Raw genomic sequence first — 16,336 nt, forward strand, 5'->3', positions numbered from 1 at the left:
AGACTACACATTTCTAGAGGAGTAATAAATAAACAAAATCCCAGACCAAATACAAAATAAAGGTATTTCCTTTCAGCATGCTTCTCTGAATATGCTCAGGGTACAGCTCGGGATAGCCCACAGAAGACACACTTCTCGGTCTGGGTGAATCTGTGGTGTTTCCCTGGGCAGCCCCACTGCACCATGCTGCACTGCTTTCCAGCCTGTCCTGCCACACGGCTCTGCCAGCAGAACAGACCTCGATTCAATGCCTCCCTGCACAATCTGTAGACAGAGATACCCTTGCATGTGGGAGCTCACTTACTCTTTTTTTCCCCCTTTTGATTAATTCTTTAATCCATACAAGTCCATCCATTTTATCCCTGGTGATTTTTTTAAGGAACCGTCGCTTACAGTGCTGTATCGAGGCCTCTCATAAAATCCACATGGCAGGGAGTGAACAGCTGTCTCCCTGACCAGCTTCACGAGAATGAATCACAGGACTGAATCCGCATTATGTATGGCTCTTCAGACAGCCCACCAACTTTATCAGCCTACATTCTGGCTTTTCAACCTCCCTTTGCACTAAAAGACTTAGTAGAAGACATTTAAGTATCTGTAAAAAAAAAAAAAAAAACAGTACTTCTAAAAAAGAAAGTCTTCACTGCATTATGCAGGAAGAATTCAAAATCCCCAGCAGAGTGACAATCTATTAGATGTTCGGAAGAAAACTGACCATTGCTGTTACTACTTGATTATGCTTCAACAAAAGGTGAGAATAGCAAGCAAAGTAGAGAAACCTCCCTCTTGCAGGACTTGTTCCACGTTCAGAAGCTAGAGAGTCCTACTCATCGTTTGCAGCTCTGCCTCTTACCTACAGCATCATTCTTCCATAGTTCATGCTGGGCACCTCTCCAGTAGTAGAAGGGAAACATTATGCCAGGTACTTTTGCTCTCCAAGGGCTACCTTGCCAGAAACTTGTTGTGGAGGGTCACACCACAGCCAAGCTCCCCAACAGCCTCTCATTCCCATTCCCCTTTCCATCCTCAGAAGTCGATAATCACCTGGGTACCAGTTTAGTGTGCCAGAGTGCAACAAGGAAGACTGGGGCAGTGGCCAAGGTTGGAGACAGGGGAGGCTCTGGAGCCCAAGTGACCAAAAATTCCTCAAGGCTGGAATTAGGCACACTTCAGATGATGGCTCCATTTCCAAAACTACCCAACTGGTCTGAAAGTTCTGCTGCAACCCTGAGAATCATCTGATTCTGCTGCAGATGGTGGCCAGTGCAAAGCTTTCAGAGTCACTCTGTGTGACTCAAGAATGGCATCTTGGGAACTCCTGCTTTAGAATGTTTCTCGTTCACCTTGGATCCCTTGGAATGGTTGAGAGGGAACACCCACTTGTGCCAAAATATTGTTGTGGTGCACACAATACTCCCTGATTTACAGAAACCAGGTGTGTTCAATTACAGCTCTGCAAATTCCAGTCACACTTTTACTCAGTTTCCAGTACAATCCCTGCTGTCATAACACGGATAAGGAATGTGCAAAATTGCAAAGAGTCTCCTGGTTGTAAAAATCTCTTGTGTTTTAAATGTGCAGTGCAAGTTACTGCACAATTACTGCATCATTGTTTAAATTAATTGAAAAAGTCACCCCTTTTCAGGAGCATGTCATTACATACTATGAATATGCAGCAACTAGAGGTTCTTTTTTCTGTCAGAGATGGATGGTATTAAAAGAAATTTTCTCTGTGTGTACTTTACTGTATGGAACTTTTCATTATAACTCACATAATTTGCTTTTATAATACAAACTAGTGTTTATTTGCTAGAGCGACTCTTCCTTCCCCTGCTGCAAAGTTAGTTTATTGACTGCATTGATTTGGCTAGTGCAGTACACACCATTTCTCTAATTCAAATTAAATACACGATTACATTTAAAACACAAAGTGGAGTTAAAGTTAAGATTGTAACTAGGAACTTTCTCACTTGTTAGCCTCTTAGATAGTGGTAACAAACTGCCGTGAAAGGTTCTGCATAATTTCCATCATCTGATCTTCCTCCATAAATACAGAGGCTTCACTGCGTGTGTGGGCAAAAATTCATGTTTCAAACTGGCCTCACTCCTCTAAAAGCAAGTCAGAAGTGGCCACCATCAGTCAGTGGTTCTGGGTGCAGCTCTGTCCTGGTAGAGGAGGAGCAGTTGTGGTTCACAGGAGGACCACTGTGCATGTTGGTGGCTAGCCTGCAGTCTGTAAGTCTGCTTGGGAGAGCAAAGACCTGCTGGGATCACAAGCTTTGCCACTGGGAGGGAGAAAGATTGACCTCTCCATCTGACTACACCAGAAACTAACCAGTGATGAGTTGCTAATTCTTGCAAGATGCCTCAAAACACAGCAATCAGAGGACAGCAAATTGGCAAGTCTGTGTTTAACAGAGAAGAAAATATGATAGCAACAAGAGAGCAATGAAGGAAATACACACAATAGCAGGAATATTAAGGATGACAGAGATAACTGGAAGGGAAAACTTTCAATCAGACACCCTGTAAAATAACCACAATAACTTTGGTTATTTTACAGGGTGTCTGATTTAAGCTAATTGTCCATGAAGTGTTTTTGGCAGGTTTGCAGGTGAAGATATTCAAAGGCTTAAAAATCTTCAGTAAATGCTGGAGTCACAGATGTGGTTTGGAAGACAGGACAAAGAAGACAAGTTTCTGCATCTCAGGTTAGCTTTTAAACCATTGGATCTACTCAGATGCAAGCCTAAACAAGACATTTTGGGGCACAATTTCAGGCTTCAAATACCTTAAAATGTTCTTTATTTTCTGAGTTTTCTTATAAAATATAGCCCTGTCTGCAATTAATTTTCAGCATGTGTTTTCCACATTTAGAAATCCCAAATAGTTTTCTGTAAAAGACAGACAGGCAAAGTGAAATCCTTTTTTCCCCATGAGATACTGTCACACAGGCCCAGAAAAATGGTTTACCTGAAATATATACTACTGGGTGGGAAGCAAAAGTGGTAAAAGTAACTGAGAAGTGCACTTCCTTGGCCTTCCCTTGGATTTTTCTGCGAGTCATCAAAGACATCTTTAATCCCAATGGAAAGTGATGATGGAAATACAGTTTCTCTCTCTGCCAAAATGAATCTTCTCTTCAGCTGAAATGGCTTAGCCAGATCACAGTGGTATAACTTATGCTTCTCTGTGCCAAGGTTTCTGATTCTGGCTCTTGGAATGTGTCTGTAGCAATTTCTTCTACACAATGGAACACATTTCTTGCTTGGAAACACTTAAAATAGGCAAATAGGGCAACTATTCTAAAGGCTTTGTTTTCAGGTGGAGGTTTTAAACCTGCCTTCTCAACAGTTCTGCCCCTATCCACATACACCAGGATGCATCACACTGATCATGGTTTTCAGTTTCTCAGATTTTACTGCCAGCTCTGCTCGGACTTAGGCTCCATATTTATCTGCATTTAACTGAAAAAACAGGCAAAACACAGAAAGACCATAGGAAAGATGAACCAAACTAAAAGAATTAAGAAGAGAAAATGACCACTGTGAACAAATGACTACCAACTGTATTATGGCACTACTATTTACCAAGAGAAGGCAAGAATGTTGGCAGCTCAAGCTAAGGAAGATTCTGTCCTTTTATCCCTTCCCAATAAGATGAGGATTGTAATAAATGCAAATATATCTATTCTTTGTGATTATGAAAGAAGTTATTAAAAAATACCCAACAAATACTTGAGAAATGGTTTGTTACTAACTGCATCTATAAAATTTGAGTTCATCTAAATCACAAAACATGTTTACAGACATGACCATTTTTCTGAATGATTCAGGCCAGGTACCTCCTGACTCCATGAACTGATGGACAATTTTCCCTGTCCTAGAAGAGAAAATGCTGCTATTCAAAGGCACCTTTCTGCTTAATTTAATTCTAACAATTCCTTCACATGTCACAAAAGCCTTTGGACAACATGTGCCTGCTACTAAACTTCATGGTGACAGCAAGACCCCAGGTGCTTTCCCATCAATCCAGTGAGAAGACCTCTCACCTTGGCAGTAGCAGAAAACCCACAGTGTGTGGCTGAGTAGCTATGACACTACCCAGAAGAAAGCAAGCAGAATGATGCACATTGAAACAAGTCAGCTGCAAAGATGAGGCTCAGTTCAAAATAAAAAAAAAAACCACCTAAATTTAGCTCCTTTTATGCCACATAGGGCAAAATATAGTTGCCTAACCACCTGTAGCTATCTCAGACTGCCCAGGATACTCTGCCGGCCTTCCAGCTTCTGCTTAAAAGGCACAGGTGTGCTGTCTACAAGCTTTATGCAGACTTTTGAGTACCTAGAGGATATCCCTGTGATGAATCTTATCCTTAGGTGTCTAAGCTCCCAATATTCAGTAGAGAGTTAGTCAAAACAGGCCCTGGAACATAGAGTAGCTGATGGAGTTGATTTAATTACCTGAAAATGCATGGCAATTATGTATCAGATACCTGGGCATAAGGTTTTTAAGAGAGCGCTGTAAGCTTCTGACCATCCCAGGAAGATGCAAATGACCTGCAGGTCTGCTGGTATCCCTGAGAGCTCTGCACAGAAGTCTTGGCTGCTCAGGCATGTCTTTAATGACACTGAAGTCCTATGCATGGGTTATCAATTCAATCTCCAGTTCTGAAACTGGAGCACTGATACTCAGTGCACACATATAGTTAGAAGGTTTATCATCAAAGTGTAATGCACACAAAGCATCAAAGTACAACAACAGACACTAGTAAATCAAAAGGACATCCTGATGGAAATAAAAACTGGACTGTATTTGTTTCAGAAAGGAAAATAACTAAGTCTATTTCCTAAATAAAAGTTATGAAAATAGACTATTTGGGAATAGCAGATTCATAAAACAATCTTAAAAGTTGTGATGGAAGAAGATAAATCATTTTTTAAAATCCAATTATATAAAATGAACAATAATATAAGGGTTCTTGCTCTTAAAATTGTCATTGTACAAAATCAGTTCACTCAAAATTATTTTTCTTGTGCTATAATTAAATATGAATGCCTTTCAAAAGCTGTTTCAGAGGCTAAATTAACATAACTGCAATAGTCTGGAATTAATTTTGATCTAGCATAAAAATATGGTAAAAGACATTTCTCACTTTTTTCACTGGGAAGAAATTCATTTTGGAGCTGCTTAAGCTTATGTATTGTTTTATTAACTGGGACTAGTTCCCAGTTTATTTCTCTATGTCCTTATTTGGCGTACACTCATCAGACCTAGAGAAGGAACAATCAAACAATATCACAACTTTCATTCTGCTTCCTACATATTTCAGTCTGTGTCTGGAGCAATTCCCCTTAACTGCTTCTGATGTCAGCATGTATAGCAAACCAAAATACCTTGGTGAATTCTGGATATTGTTTTGAAACACCACAGTTACATTAATGTAAACTCTCAAATACAAACTGTGTATTTGTATGCAAATATAAGCTTTTATATTTTTTTCTGAACTACAGTTAATACTGCACAGATGTACATCTGCTTATGAGGCAGTACTCTTTCTTGTTTAGGCATCTAATTAACTAAATTAAACTAAAAAATCAAAATCACAGAATTACCCATCTTCAAAGCAACCTTCAAGCCCAATTCTGCTGCAAAAAAAATGTCTTAATCAGCTGTGAAAATGGTCCTTGTGCTTTCCAATCCTGAAGGCACAAAACCCATTTACCTATGGTAATTATACACCTATTAGAAATTACCTTCCTGTCATTGCAGCCTTTACTTTCTTTCTGCCACTGCCTCTGTTCTGGCCTTGTCACTGTACATCAAGCAGCTCAAGGGCATGGACAGCACGAGGGTCAGCAACCCTGGTGAAAGGCTGAAAGTCCCAGACCTGCTCAGCCCTGAATTACAGTCAAAGACCAGGGGCAGTGGACACACCAGGTCACTCTGAGCATCTCCCTCTCAGAGACAGTGGGCACCCCTCTCACTTCACGCTAGCTGCAGTCTCAGTTCAGGGAGCTGGAAGCCAGCTTCCTTGCAAGAGGAGAGCATGAAAAACAAACTAAATCAATAGAAAGCCTCCAGCAGAACTGGATACTAGCCTGGAGACAGCAAACAGGTGACTAAATGTCCAATATCTGGTCTCAAATGTTGTGCAGTTGCCTGGCCAACTGCTGGCCTCACACCCTTGATCCTGCCAGAAGGAAACTTGTATGGGATTTCACTCTGTCTTGGGTGGATCTGACCCCATGGCACAAAGCCAGCTCCAAGCACTATTGGAAAGCTGAACTTACACTTGGTTTGTTTTCAAGACATGAAACCATCTCATGTACAAGTCTGTATTACACTGGTTCAGTACTGGGCTTTGGTACAAGACTACCAAGCATATGTAATTTTTATCTCTCCTGCTGCCAGAAGAAATAGAACTACTGAAGTGAATTTTTTAGGGAACCATGACACCATTGATCCAGTCACCAGGCAACAGATGTGGTACAAGTATAGGGCACATTTAATTAAGTTTATACAAAGGTCTCAGCAACACTGTGCTGGGTAGAGCACTGTAAGGTTGTCAGGATTCATGACCTGAATGGGGCTGGATCCTCATGAGAACTTTGGTAGATATGAGCACATTCACATGGGAGAAAAAAAAAAACCAAACATGTAATAAACAGATCTTATCTAATACTCTGTCCTAAATCACAAAAGAACAGCAAATGGATGTTCTCTCATACTGTTATTTCAAATACTGCTTTTCAATTTATACTTCTCTGATATTCTCACCTGAGCATGTGCCCAAAGAATTAGAAGCAATTTAATCATTAGGAATCACTAAACAAAGCAATTCCCTTCACACACAATCTTTAATAGTCCAACAAATCAGGACGTAAATATTTAGTACTGCATCTTGTATTTAAGCACAGAAACAACAAAAGTATTCTTAATTTTTTGGTTCTGAAGGTAATCTCATGGAAGTTACTCTTTCATCAGCACAAAGCCCCACAAAGACGATGCTTGGTTAAGTTTTATTTATAACACAGATTTTTTCTGTAGTTAGGACATCTGGACCACAGCTCATCTGCCAAGGATCATATAATCCTCATGTGCTCTTAAAACTCAAGAGAGAAATCAGTTGGTCCAGTAGACTGCCCTGGGGATTATTTTTGACTGTTGAATGAGTCTACTGTAAAATGCAGACATGGCAGGGGAGAGAATGAAGTCAGGACACATTAATTTTTGTTCCATTGACTGTTCTGTGGTGGCAATGAATAGGAGCTGGTGCATGTGTATATGTTTGGTAAAGGGTAAAGAAAAAGTCTTAACTATCAGCCTTATAGACTCTTTCTCTGATAACACAGAGGACAAGCATTTGAGCCACACACATAGGAGTAAATAAACAGACACTTGCGTTTCCTGCATCCAAACCTGTTTGTTAATAAACAGAATGGACTTTATAGAAGAATTGTCTGAGAACTGATCACCTGAGTTTTTATTATTTCCTATTTTAGCTTAATGTCTCCATTAACATCAAAGTAACACCCCATATGCCTCTCCAGTGCTTCAATATATACAAGATACTGAGAAATTCAAAGTATGCAACTCCAAGGAAATACAGAACCTTATCAAGACAAAGAGCTACTTTAAAATGTAAGCCAGTTATGACTACAGGCAACTATGTCATGGCCTCTTGGCTTACTACCATACTTTAAAACTAGCACTAGAAAGGCTGATGAAACATGGCTTGCAAGTCTATAGATGTTTAATTTGCACTCAGTAAAACTAAAGTATGGACCAAAAGAAAAAAAAAATCGAGACGTCAGAAATTTTAATTGAAAATTGTATCACTTTATTTAGAGTTACATGTGGAAGCTGTTTTCATCCCACTTTAATAAAACTTCTTGACAAACTGCCTTTTCTGACTTGCTCTGCTAGCACAGATTTTGATTTGGAAGTCAGGAGGGGCACCTGTTTACAGAGCTGCAGCTGCTCTGTAACTCTGGGAGAAGCAGTGACATGTCTGCACAAAATTAGTTATCATGGAAAACTGTTACTGCTGTCTGTTCTGAAGAACAGAACAGCACAGAGCCAACCAGGTTGAGCTGCATTTCTTTAGATAATTAGATCATAGCAAGCATAAGCAGATCAATCTGACACAACATGCAAGTCCCATTGAAGTTCATGTGTTTTGTTAAATGAGTTAAAGACCAGTCCCAGCTGGCTGGTTGATGGTACACCTTCTCTTGAAATCCCATAATCTCTACCCAAGAATTACGAAATTTATTTCTTATGAAACTTGTTCCTATTGGCCTGAGAGTCAAAGCATACGGTCTTCAAATGCTTATTCTGTATGTCCAAATACTTAGTCCTATACTTATACTAAGTACTATACTTAAGATATGAATATACTAAACTAAAAATATGAATATGCTAGAAGACTTGTTTAGGAAAAAAACCACTAGTTCATATAAAAAAAATTAATCCCATAAAATTCTTTCATTCTTTCAATTTCATCTTGCTTTCACATCAAAAACTGTCTATGAAATTCACCTTCATTTCGCAACATGTCCCAGCCTCACCCACTGTATTTACAGAAAGATTAACTGATGCGTTTGTCACATTAGGTACCTGGGTTACTGCAGTCAAGAAAGTTGCATAGTCATTAAAAATTCAATATAGAAATACACTTTAAATAAAGCTACATATTTACACATCTACACACATAAAGGCACAGAAAAGCATCATAAAACTTACCATCATCTGCAGAAAGTGAGTCATTTGCACAGATCAGTGCCAAAGTAAACAGCAGATGCCGAAGATCCATACTCCTAACTCTGTAATAACAAAAGACAATGAGAGTTTCTTTACAAGCAAATATTACTAATATGACACGACATTTAAGCTATCATCTAGTTTTATTGAATTTTTGATTGGATTTAAACCAGAAGTAGATTTAGTTGATTGTTCATTGCCTCATAAAGTAATACATCATCTTGCAGTCTGGAACAGACAGAAAATACAAGAGAAGTAGCTTATGCGTCTCTAGTCCATTAAATACAGAGGGAGGAAAATCAAGTATTGTCAATTGATAAGACTGCATCTGCAAATGACGTTAAAACTCCAAGAATGCAAACACTTACAATCCCAGCATAAACCAGCAAGCCTTTACAACTTCCCCCAAAAAAAGCACACTCCTCGTTTTCCTTAATTCACTCGTGTCACACACGCACACACATCGTACAGCCCCACTGCACAACCCTGTTTTGAGGCTCTACTTTGCTCCTGCTGTTATCACCAGCATCTGGTAACAATGGTGAAGGGCAGCAGCTGCTCTAAGCTGGACTTGCAGACATCTGCCCAAGATGGTACCTGGCTCCCAAAAACCTCATGAGGTGTCCATAGGAAGTATGGGGAAAACATCCATACCATGGATTATAACCTGACCATTTATAGCCATGGACATTACCAGAGACCTTCAAAACTAAAGCTACAACACACATGCTAAAATGGATGTTTAAACAAGTCAGGCAGCACTTTTTGTTATGTGCAAACCAGCACCATACACTAACACCCTGCTCAGAGAGGCAGGAGAGAGAGAATAGCTCTACTTCCACATCTGACTGTAAATTTGTATGACAGACCTTGATTCTACACTGGACTGTTTTCATTTAAAGATTTTATTTCTTTATCTAACAGGAGATTAAATCACAAGTGCCCAAAGAATCAAGCCAACTAATGAGTAACAATCTCTAAATAGGTGTTATCAAGTAACAGTTTATGCTATCAAATCTGGGTGTCAAAAACTAGTCAGTTGCTTAGTACAAAGTTTGAATTAGGTTAAAGACTATAAAACGCAAGAATGCAGAGCATGCAAGGCTACAGTAATGCTGAATTTAAAAGGTGATTCCCTCAATATTCTTACACTAAGAGAACAGAAGGAATCATGGTACAGAAAACAACCCAACTCCATGAGTTGGCATTTACTCAAACTGCTCTATACAGAAAAAGCTAAGCCAGACCTGCAAAGGCAAGTCAGGAAATGCTCCCCACCCCAAACACATCGGGACAAGGATGCCCAGCACCCCGACAAGCTTGGGTCAGCCTGAGTGGGCATGGGACTGTTGCACCAAGAGAAGAGCTATAGTAGCTCTTTGGACTGCCCAAGCACCTGCAGGACTTTTCTCTGGCCGGGCAGACCTGGGTCACTCCAAAGAGGGGCACAGAGGGAGGGATGGAGGGAGGGGGGAAGAAGGGATGAAAAGAGGAAAAGAGGAAAGGAAGAAAGGGAGAAAGGGAGAAAGGAAGAAAGGAAGAAAGGAAGAAAGGAAGAAAGGAAGAAAGGAAGAAAGGAAGAAAGGAAGAAAGGGAAGTGCTTTAGTGAGGATTTGGTGCAGTGTGGGAGTGAGACAACTTGGGGAGCAGGACCAGGAGAAGTGAAAACTGCAGCTGTTGGAATGCACAGACCTGGGACAAAGCTAATGAAGCAAACCACAGGCCAACAGTCCTCCTAACTCTCAGGAGAGGAGCTACACTGCCACAGTACAAGGTTTGTCCAAGATCAGCTACATTTTCAGGTAGCTCAATTGGTCCCCCAGCTTCCTCTGTACTCTTGTTTAAAGGATTCTTATTATCTGTTATTAATAAATCTGCTACAAAAATGTGCCTCTGTGTTTGTCAGTTCTTCTCCTCTTACACAACATCTACCCCATCAGTCTCTTCTCCCATTCAGCTCTCCTGCTTTCTCCCTAAAGTTTTATTTTCTCTTTCACAGGCCTGAGAACAATGTCACTTTATTTACAACTCTCCTTTCCCAGTATCCAGGCATGTACCAGTACCCAGACGTGCTGCCTTCCTATTCCCACTTTCCTGTTCTCCCACATCCATCAGCCTCTGTTTATCTTCCAACTACTTTTTTTCCAAGTCTTTCTACTTCTTCCTAGCTAGTAACAGCCATAAGAGAAGGGCAAATCCTCACAGGAGTCTTCCTGTGAGAAGAAATATGATCAGAATCCATCATTCGGAGCACACTGTTTCACTTTTCATAACCACACCAAACAACTCTGGTAGGACCAGGGCTGGTCCCCATGTGCAGCTGTCACAGGATGACTATCCCCTCCATCCCTGGGCACCTGACTGGTGGCCATCTCAGCCTCCTTCCAAGAAGAGTGGTTTGACAGCTGAAGCACTAACCCAGGAGTCTGGAAACACATCACAGAGGTCAACAAACACACTGCACTTGTTATTGCAGAGGAAAACAATCCTCTTCCAGTACTGCTGTTCCCTCCTGCAGCGGTAGACTTGTTTACATACCTGCAACACAGCGAACTCCATCAGGAGATTGTTCCAGTTAAAATGAATCCATAAACATTTATTGTAGTGAACCTGTTTGTAGACCAGTTTTATCAGGACTCCCCAAAGACACAGTCCAGGAGCAGAGCTGGGGCAGCACAGACATGGGAATGAGCAGTCAGGGTGGAGGGGAGGGCACAGCCACCCTCCAGCAGCAGCTATTACTTGTTTAAAGCAATTCTACAATTATTGGGAAATTCCCTGCTCAGCCACAGACCTTGACTAAAACAACCATATCTCTGAAACAGGGCACAGGATTAATTTGAGTTCCTAAACATCAGAGATTAACAAAATTTCTGCTTCATCCCTTGCCCTTTTGTTAGTAAAACACAGCATAGAAACAAACTATGTTTCTTCAGTGGACTCTCACAAATGCCAGAATCTCAGCAAGACAAAACACTGTCTTGGCTTTGCCTAAAACCACATGGGACATCCCACTGAGTTATCCATTCAGACGAGTTGTGTCTGTGAAAAATATCCAACTGGTATACTCTGAACATACCCAATATGGACAGGACAGAGCTCAAAAACCGTAACTGCTCTGAAAATAGGGATGCATGATGCTCCACCCTTTGTGCAAGAGCCTCTGTAAAAGGCCAAGTTGTGCTATCTCCTTGGCGCTGCAACCCAGAGCCCTTGGGATAGGGCTTGTACTCGAGGCCTCACCCAGGCAAATGGAGCTCTGCATGGGGTGTGAAGCAGCAGGGACGTGACCTCTGCATCCAGCACAAACACCGTAAGCTCGGCTGGGCTGCAGTTATGAGGGCCACTTCTAGCAGTATTTGAGATGAAGTGAGAGCTACAATGCCACAGCTCCAGGCTCATGGGAGAAAATCTGGTGGAAAGCAGGAGCTGCCCCATCATGATACCACTTTTGGTGGTACAGAATAAAAGTCCTGAGAGAAAGGTCCTCTGAAGTGCCACCTGCATCACCATCAGACAACTACTGCCTTGCAGAAAGTTCTCGAAGATCTGTTCCATAATGACCTACTGCCCTTCCTCCAAGACACTCCTGAGAGCTTGCTGTCAATAGGAGCAGTATTGTCCAGGGGCTTCTCTGTTAACCTAGCAAGAGACAGCTTCTCTGTAGGCATTAGGACAAAACTGACCTTTTAAAATCCCGTAGTATCTACCTCCCAAAACCTAACCTATGTGCCTATGAAAGACAAATGGCACTAATGAAGTGCCTCTTACTCAACAGAAAAAAAACCAAAAACCCTTAAAGTTTCTGAAACATATTATTCTAAAGAATTATATTCTATGTCTTACCCTACTCCAGCAGCCTGCAAGAATGAACAGAGTTAAAATCAGGAAAAAAAAAATTACAGCAGCTGACTGTCCTCAAGCCAGCTGAAACTTGACCACAGAAACATTTGGCTAGAGGTCAGCTCAGGCTAATTACTTCAGTACAGAAAGAGAGCCAGGAGTTATAAAAAGGATAAAAAAAATATCTTGGCCCTTTTCTATAGCAATGTTGGAGTAAGGTCAATCACAAGTGAATTTAAACACAACATCTCTCCAGTGGGACGTGAACAGAGTCAGCATAAACAGGCAAAACTGGGCTAAGAAGCTCCCTGAGAAAAGAAACAGTTTAGTCACAGCACACTGAGTTGTTTGCACCTACTCTGGTCAGGTAAAAATGTTAACACTCAAAGTAAACCAGAAGGAGACTTGCTTATAGGAAAAACTTGTTTGAAGTGAGATCTTGACCTTTACATAGTTTCTGAACCTGAAAGGACCAGAAGGAAGGAGAGGGACAAGGACATTGAACTGTACCTATTATGGCACTTCTGTTTTTGCCACGACCACTAATTCAGGGTACTCCAAATATAACAGTTTTTCTCCAGTAACCCCCTCCAGTTTAGCACTGCTTGCAACAACAGCATCTCTGCAGCTAGCACAAAACAAAAAGCAGCCTCTCTGCTGCAAACCAAACCACAAAATTACTGAGTGAAGGATTAATCTGAAGAGTTTTCCATACACTGCTGTTTCATCATTCCATTAGATCACAAAGAGGCAATAGCACAAGAGTGTGCCATGCATGTGAATATACAGCAGCAGATCCACCACCAAATAAGAGCAAGTGAAGAAGGGAACATAACTCCAGCTCCCCAGATCTGTCCTGAATCTTCTTTATTGCAACTACCAAATATGTATGCATGTACCTGTGCAGAATTTTTCTGGGTGAAAGGCCTTTATTTTTCACAGTGTGAACATTTCTTAAAAGTTACTTCAGGGCATGACCAGTGACACCAAGAGGTAATCTTTCTGTGCTTGCCTAAAAACATTCACATCACTTTGGCTGATAGTGCATAGCTGAAATCACTTTGCCTGCATACTCTCATTCCTCTGAGTGCCAACAGGATGGAGTCATGCTGCAACTGAAATTAGTTTTAGGCCTTCCGATCAACACAATCTAAAACTGCAGTGGACTTAAAGCCTTCTTCCCTTGCTTGCTGATATTATGGCTTGATTAAGTCATCAGCAGCCCTTGGACGAGTGCCTGTTTTTACAGAGCCCTTGTCAGGGCTCTATATCAGCCACAGTAAGAAACAGAGATAACAAATTATCTCAGCTGATATGAGAAACACTCACCTATTGTGTACTGTTATCCTGGATATAAAAAGATCAAAGAATGATATCACAGAAGCAGAAATTACATACTCCAAATTAAAAAACCAAGCAACCAAAAACCTCATAAAGGGCACATTTCCCTTAAAAAAAAAGTCAAAACCTTAACATCAAAAGAAACATAAAGTTGCACTTACTATGCATGTTTTTATGCAAATTTGAGGACTACAAAAAAGTACACTATAAATACAAACTAAACCTAGGGAACAGAAGCAACTTTATATTATTAATTATGTCTTTATGTCAGCTAAATAATTTATAGTGATTTCAAGTATTAAAATGTTGAATTTGCAAATGGAATCTATTGAAATAATTTCTCACTTTGGGTTTAAAAATATTTTTTTCCTACACAAACTTTTCATTTTAGAATAGAGAGTATATTAAATTTTAATTTCAACACTCAGTTTATTTCTCTCTCTATTGTAAGAGACACTGTTAGTGCTTTTAGTGGGTTTTTTTCCCCCGTGGATTGATGATGTGTCTGTTAATTACTCTGATGTAAACTTGTAACAGGCCAAATGATTATCAGCTCTTTGGTGTGGTTAAGGAGCCTTCAGTGAAGCCACATTTGGACACTGCTCTGGGCTTGTACTGAAAGCTCTTTAAAGTCATTGTCCAAAAACTTGGCTAAGAAGTCTAAGGATGCCTTTGGCACATGATGTATCTTTATTTACAATAAAATGTGCTGTACTTTGATAGCAGTAATCTAATGGACTAGGTACACAGAAGGAGGATCTCAGCTCTAAGACTAGTAGATCTCTCCATCAGAAAACAATTCCTAAAAAGAGGATTGCAGTTACAGTCTTCAGTTACTGTCTACTACACAGATAGAAAAATTTGAACTTGGAAAAGATTCGATTATTCTGTTTGCCTTTCAGCCCCCAAAACAGATCAAAGCAGTGAAATAAATGCATCTCAGATGAAAATGCAAACATTTAGCTGCATAACATGCAGATGTGAATTGCTGAGCAGATACTCAGCTTTACATATAATTGTATCATTAAGGAAGATTCAGGCCTATTTGCAAGAATGGTACCTTTTTCAGGCTAAAAACACTTTCTCAACTATAGTACTAATTCTTCCAAGGCTTCTCCATTTTTAAAATTTAGTTATTATTAGTATTATTAGTATTTATTTAGTTATTATTATATAGCAGTTATCCAAAGGACAAATGTATGTGGTTTGCTTTGTTATTTGTACAATGAATTGCAAAGAAAAGTGCTAGAATTTCTTTATATAAGCAAATGTATATTCCAGTCTGTTTGAAGAAATATAATGCATTCACTTAATGTCCAGTATCATGACAGGAAAGCAAAGAGAAATATCTAAGTCTGTATCTATTACACCCCTAGTAATGTGTATTAAAAAATTGTGGTTTTGCTCAAAAACCTTTCACTGAGATAATTATTCACACTTTACATAAAGAGATTAATGATATTTCCAGCTCTGTAAAAAAATCCCAAACCACAAAGCAAAAGCTCTTCAGTGTCTTGCCAGCATTGAGGTTCAAATCCCATCAGGACCACAGCAGTGTGGACCCAATCCAGCAAAGCAGTAAAAAACATCTGATTTCAAGCAGGCAAGATTATATATTTAATATGAGAACATGGCTAAGTAATTCTCCTGGCACTGCAAGAGAGCTTAGCACCTCACAGAAATTAGGAAAATATAATGAAGCACAGGAATCACGGTGCAAAGCAACCTGCGTGACACCACTGGGAGTTAGGCTGGAACATGAGGGAAAACAAACAGGATTATTTTACGCTTGATAACAAATAACCATCATGTATGTGCTGTTGGATCATCACTACACAGCAGGTCGGTTCCACTGTTCAGTCAGCATAATCTCTGCTAGTTTTCTCCTGTGTGCCAGTATCTGCATTATTACTCAAATTAAAAAACATATTACCTGTTACTTGGGCAAATATAGTCAGTTACGTTTCAGCAGGCATCATAAATAAATCTATATCTGATCTCTTGGAGCTCTTCTATAACATGAAAACCCTGCTCCCTCTGATTTCCTTATATTGCTCTTTGAAGTCTGTAAGGCAGGTTTGAGTTCAAGGTGATTGGAAGAAATTGAAGGTGCTTTGTTCAAAAATGCTTGGCTATAACCCAATTCTGTTCCACTGGAGATCACCAGGAGTTTCATTATTTTGGAACAGTTTGGTAATAGCCAGTCGTTTTTGCTCAAAGAGCAATTTCAGGAAATCAGAGCGAGCAGGCTTTTAATTTTAAATAGTATTTATTTTAAAAAAACATTTCTTCTAGGAAAAAAATCCTCAAGAAGTTGTAAAATTTAAGTTCAAGTCCTGGTATTTACCCTAGACTAACGGAATTAATTAAAAGCTCATTACCATGG

At 40.0% G+C, this 16,336-nt stretch overlaps 1 protein-coding gene across 3 annotated transcripts in view; it reads right to left on the reverse strand.

The window, feature by feature from the left end:
* GHR (growth hormone receptor) overlaps positions 1–16,336 on the reverse strand; it is a 150,134-nt gene that overhangs the window by 55,431 nt on the left and 78,367 nt on the right. For all 3 annotated transcript variants that reach the window (XM_059873613.1, XM_059873614.1, XM_059873612.1), the window contains exon 3: positions 8,749–8,828. In XM_059873613.1, the coding sequence (XP_059729596.1) occupies positions 8,749–8,818 (70 nt within the window). In that variant the 5' untranslated portion in view covers positions 8,819–8,828. The remainder of the gene's footprint in view (positions 1–8,748; positions 8,829–16,336) is intronic.

The sequence above is a fragment of the Haemorhous mexicanus genome, chromosome Z (genome assembly GCF_027477595.1).
Source record: "Haemorhous mexicanus isolate bHaeMex1 chromosome Z, bHaeMex1.pri, whole genome shotgun sequence".
NCBI classification, from domain to species: Eukaryota; Metazoa; Chordata; class Aves; order Passeriformes; family Fringillidae; genus Haemorhous; species Haemorhous mexicanus.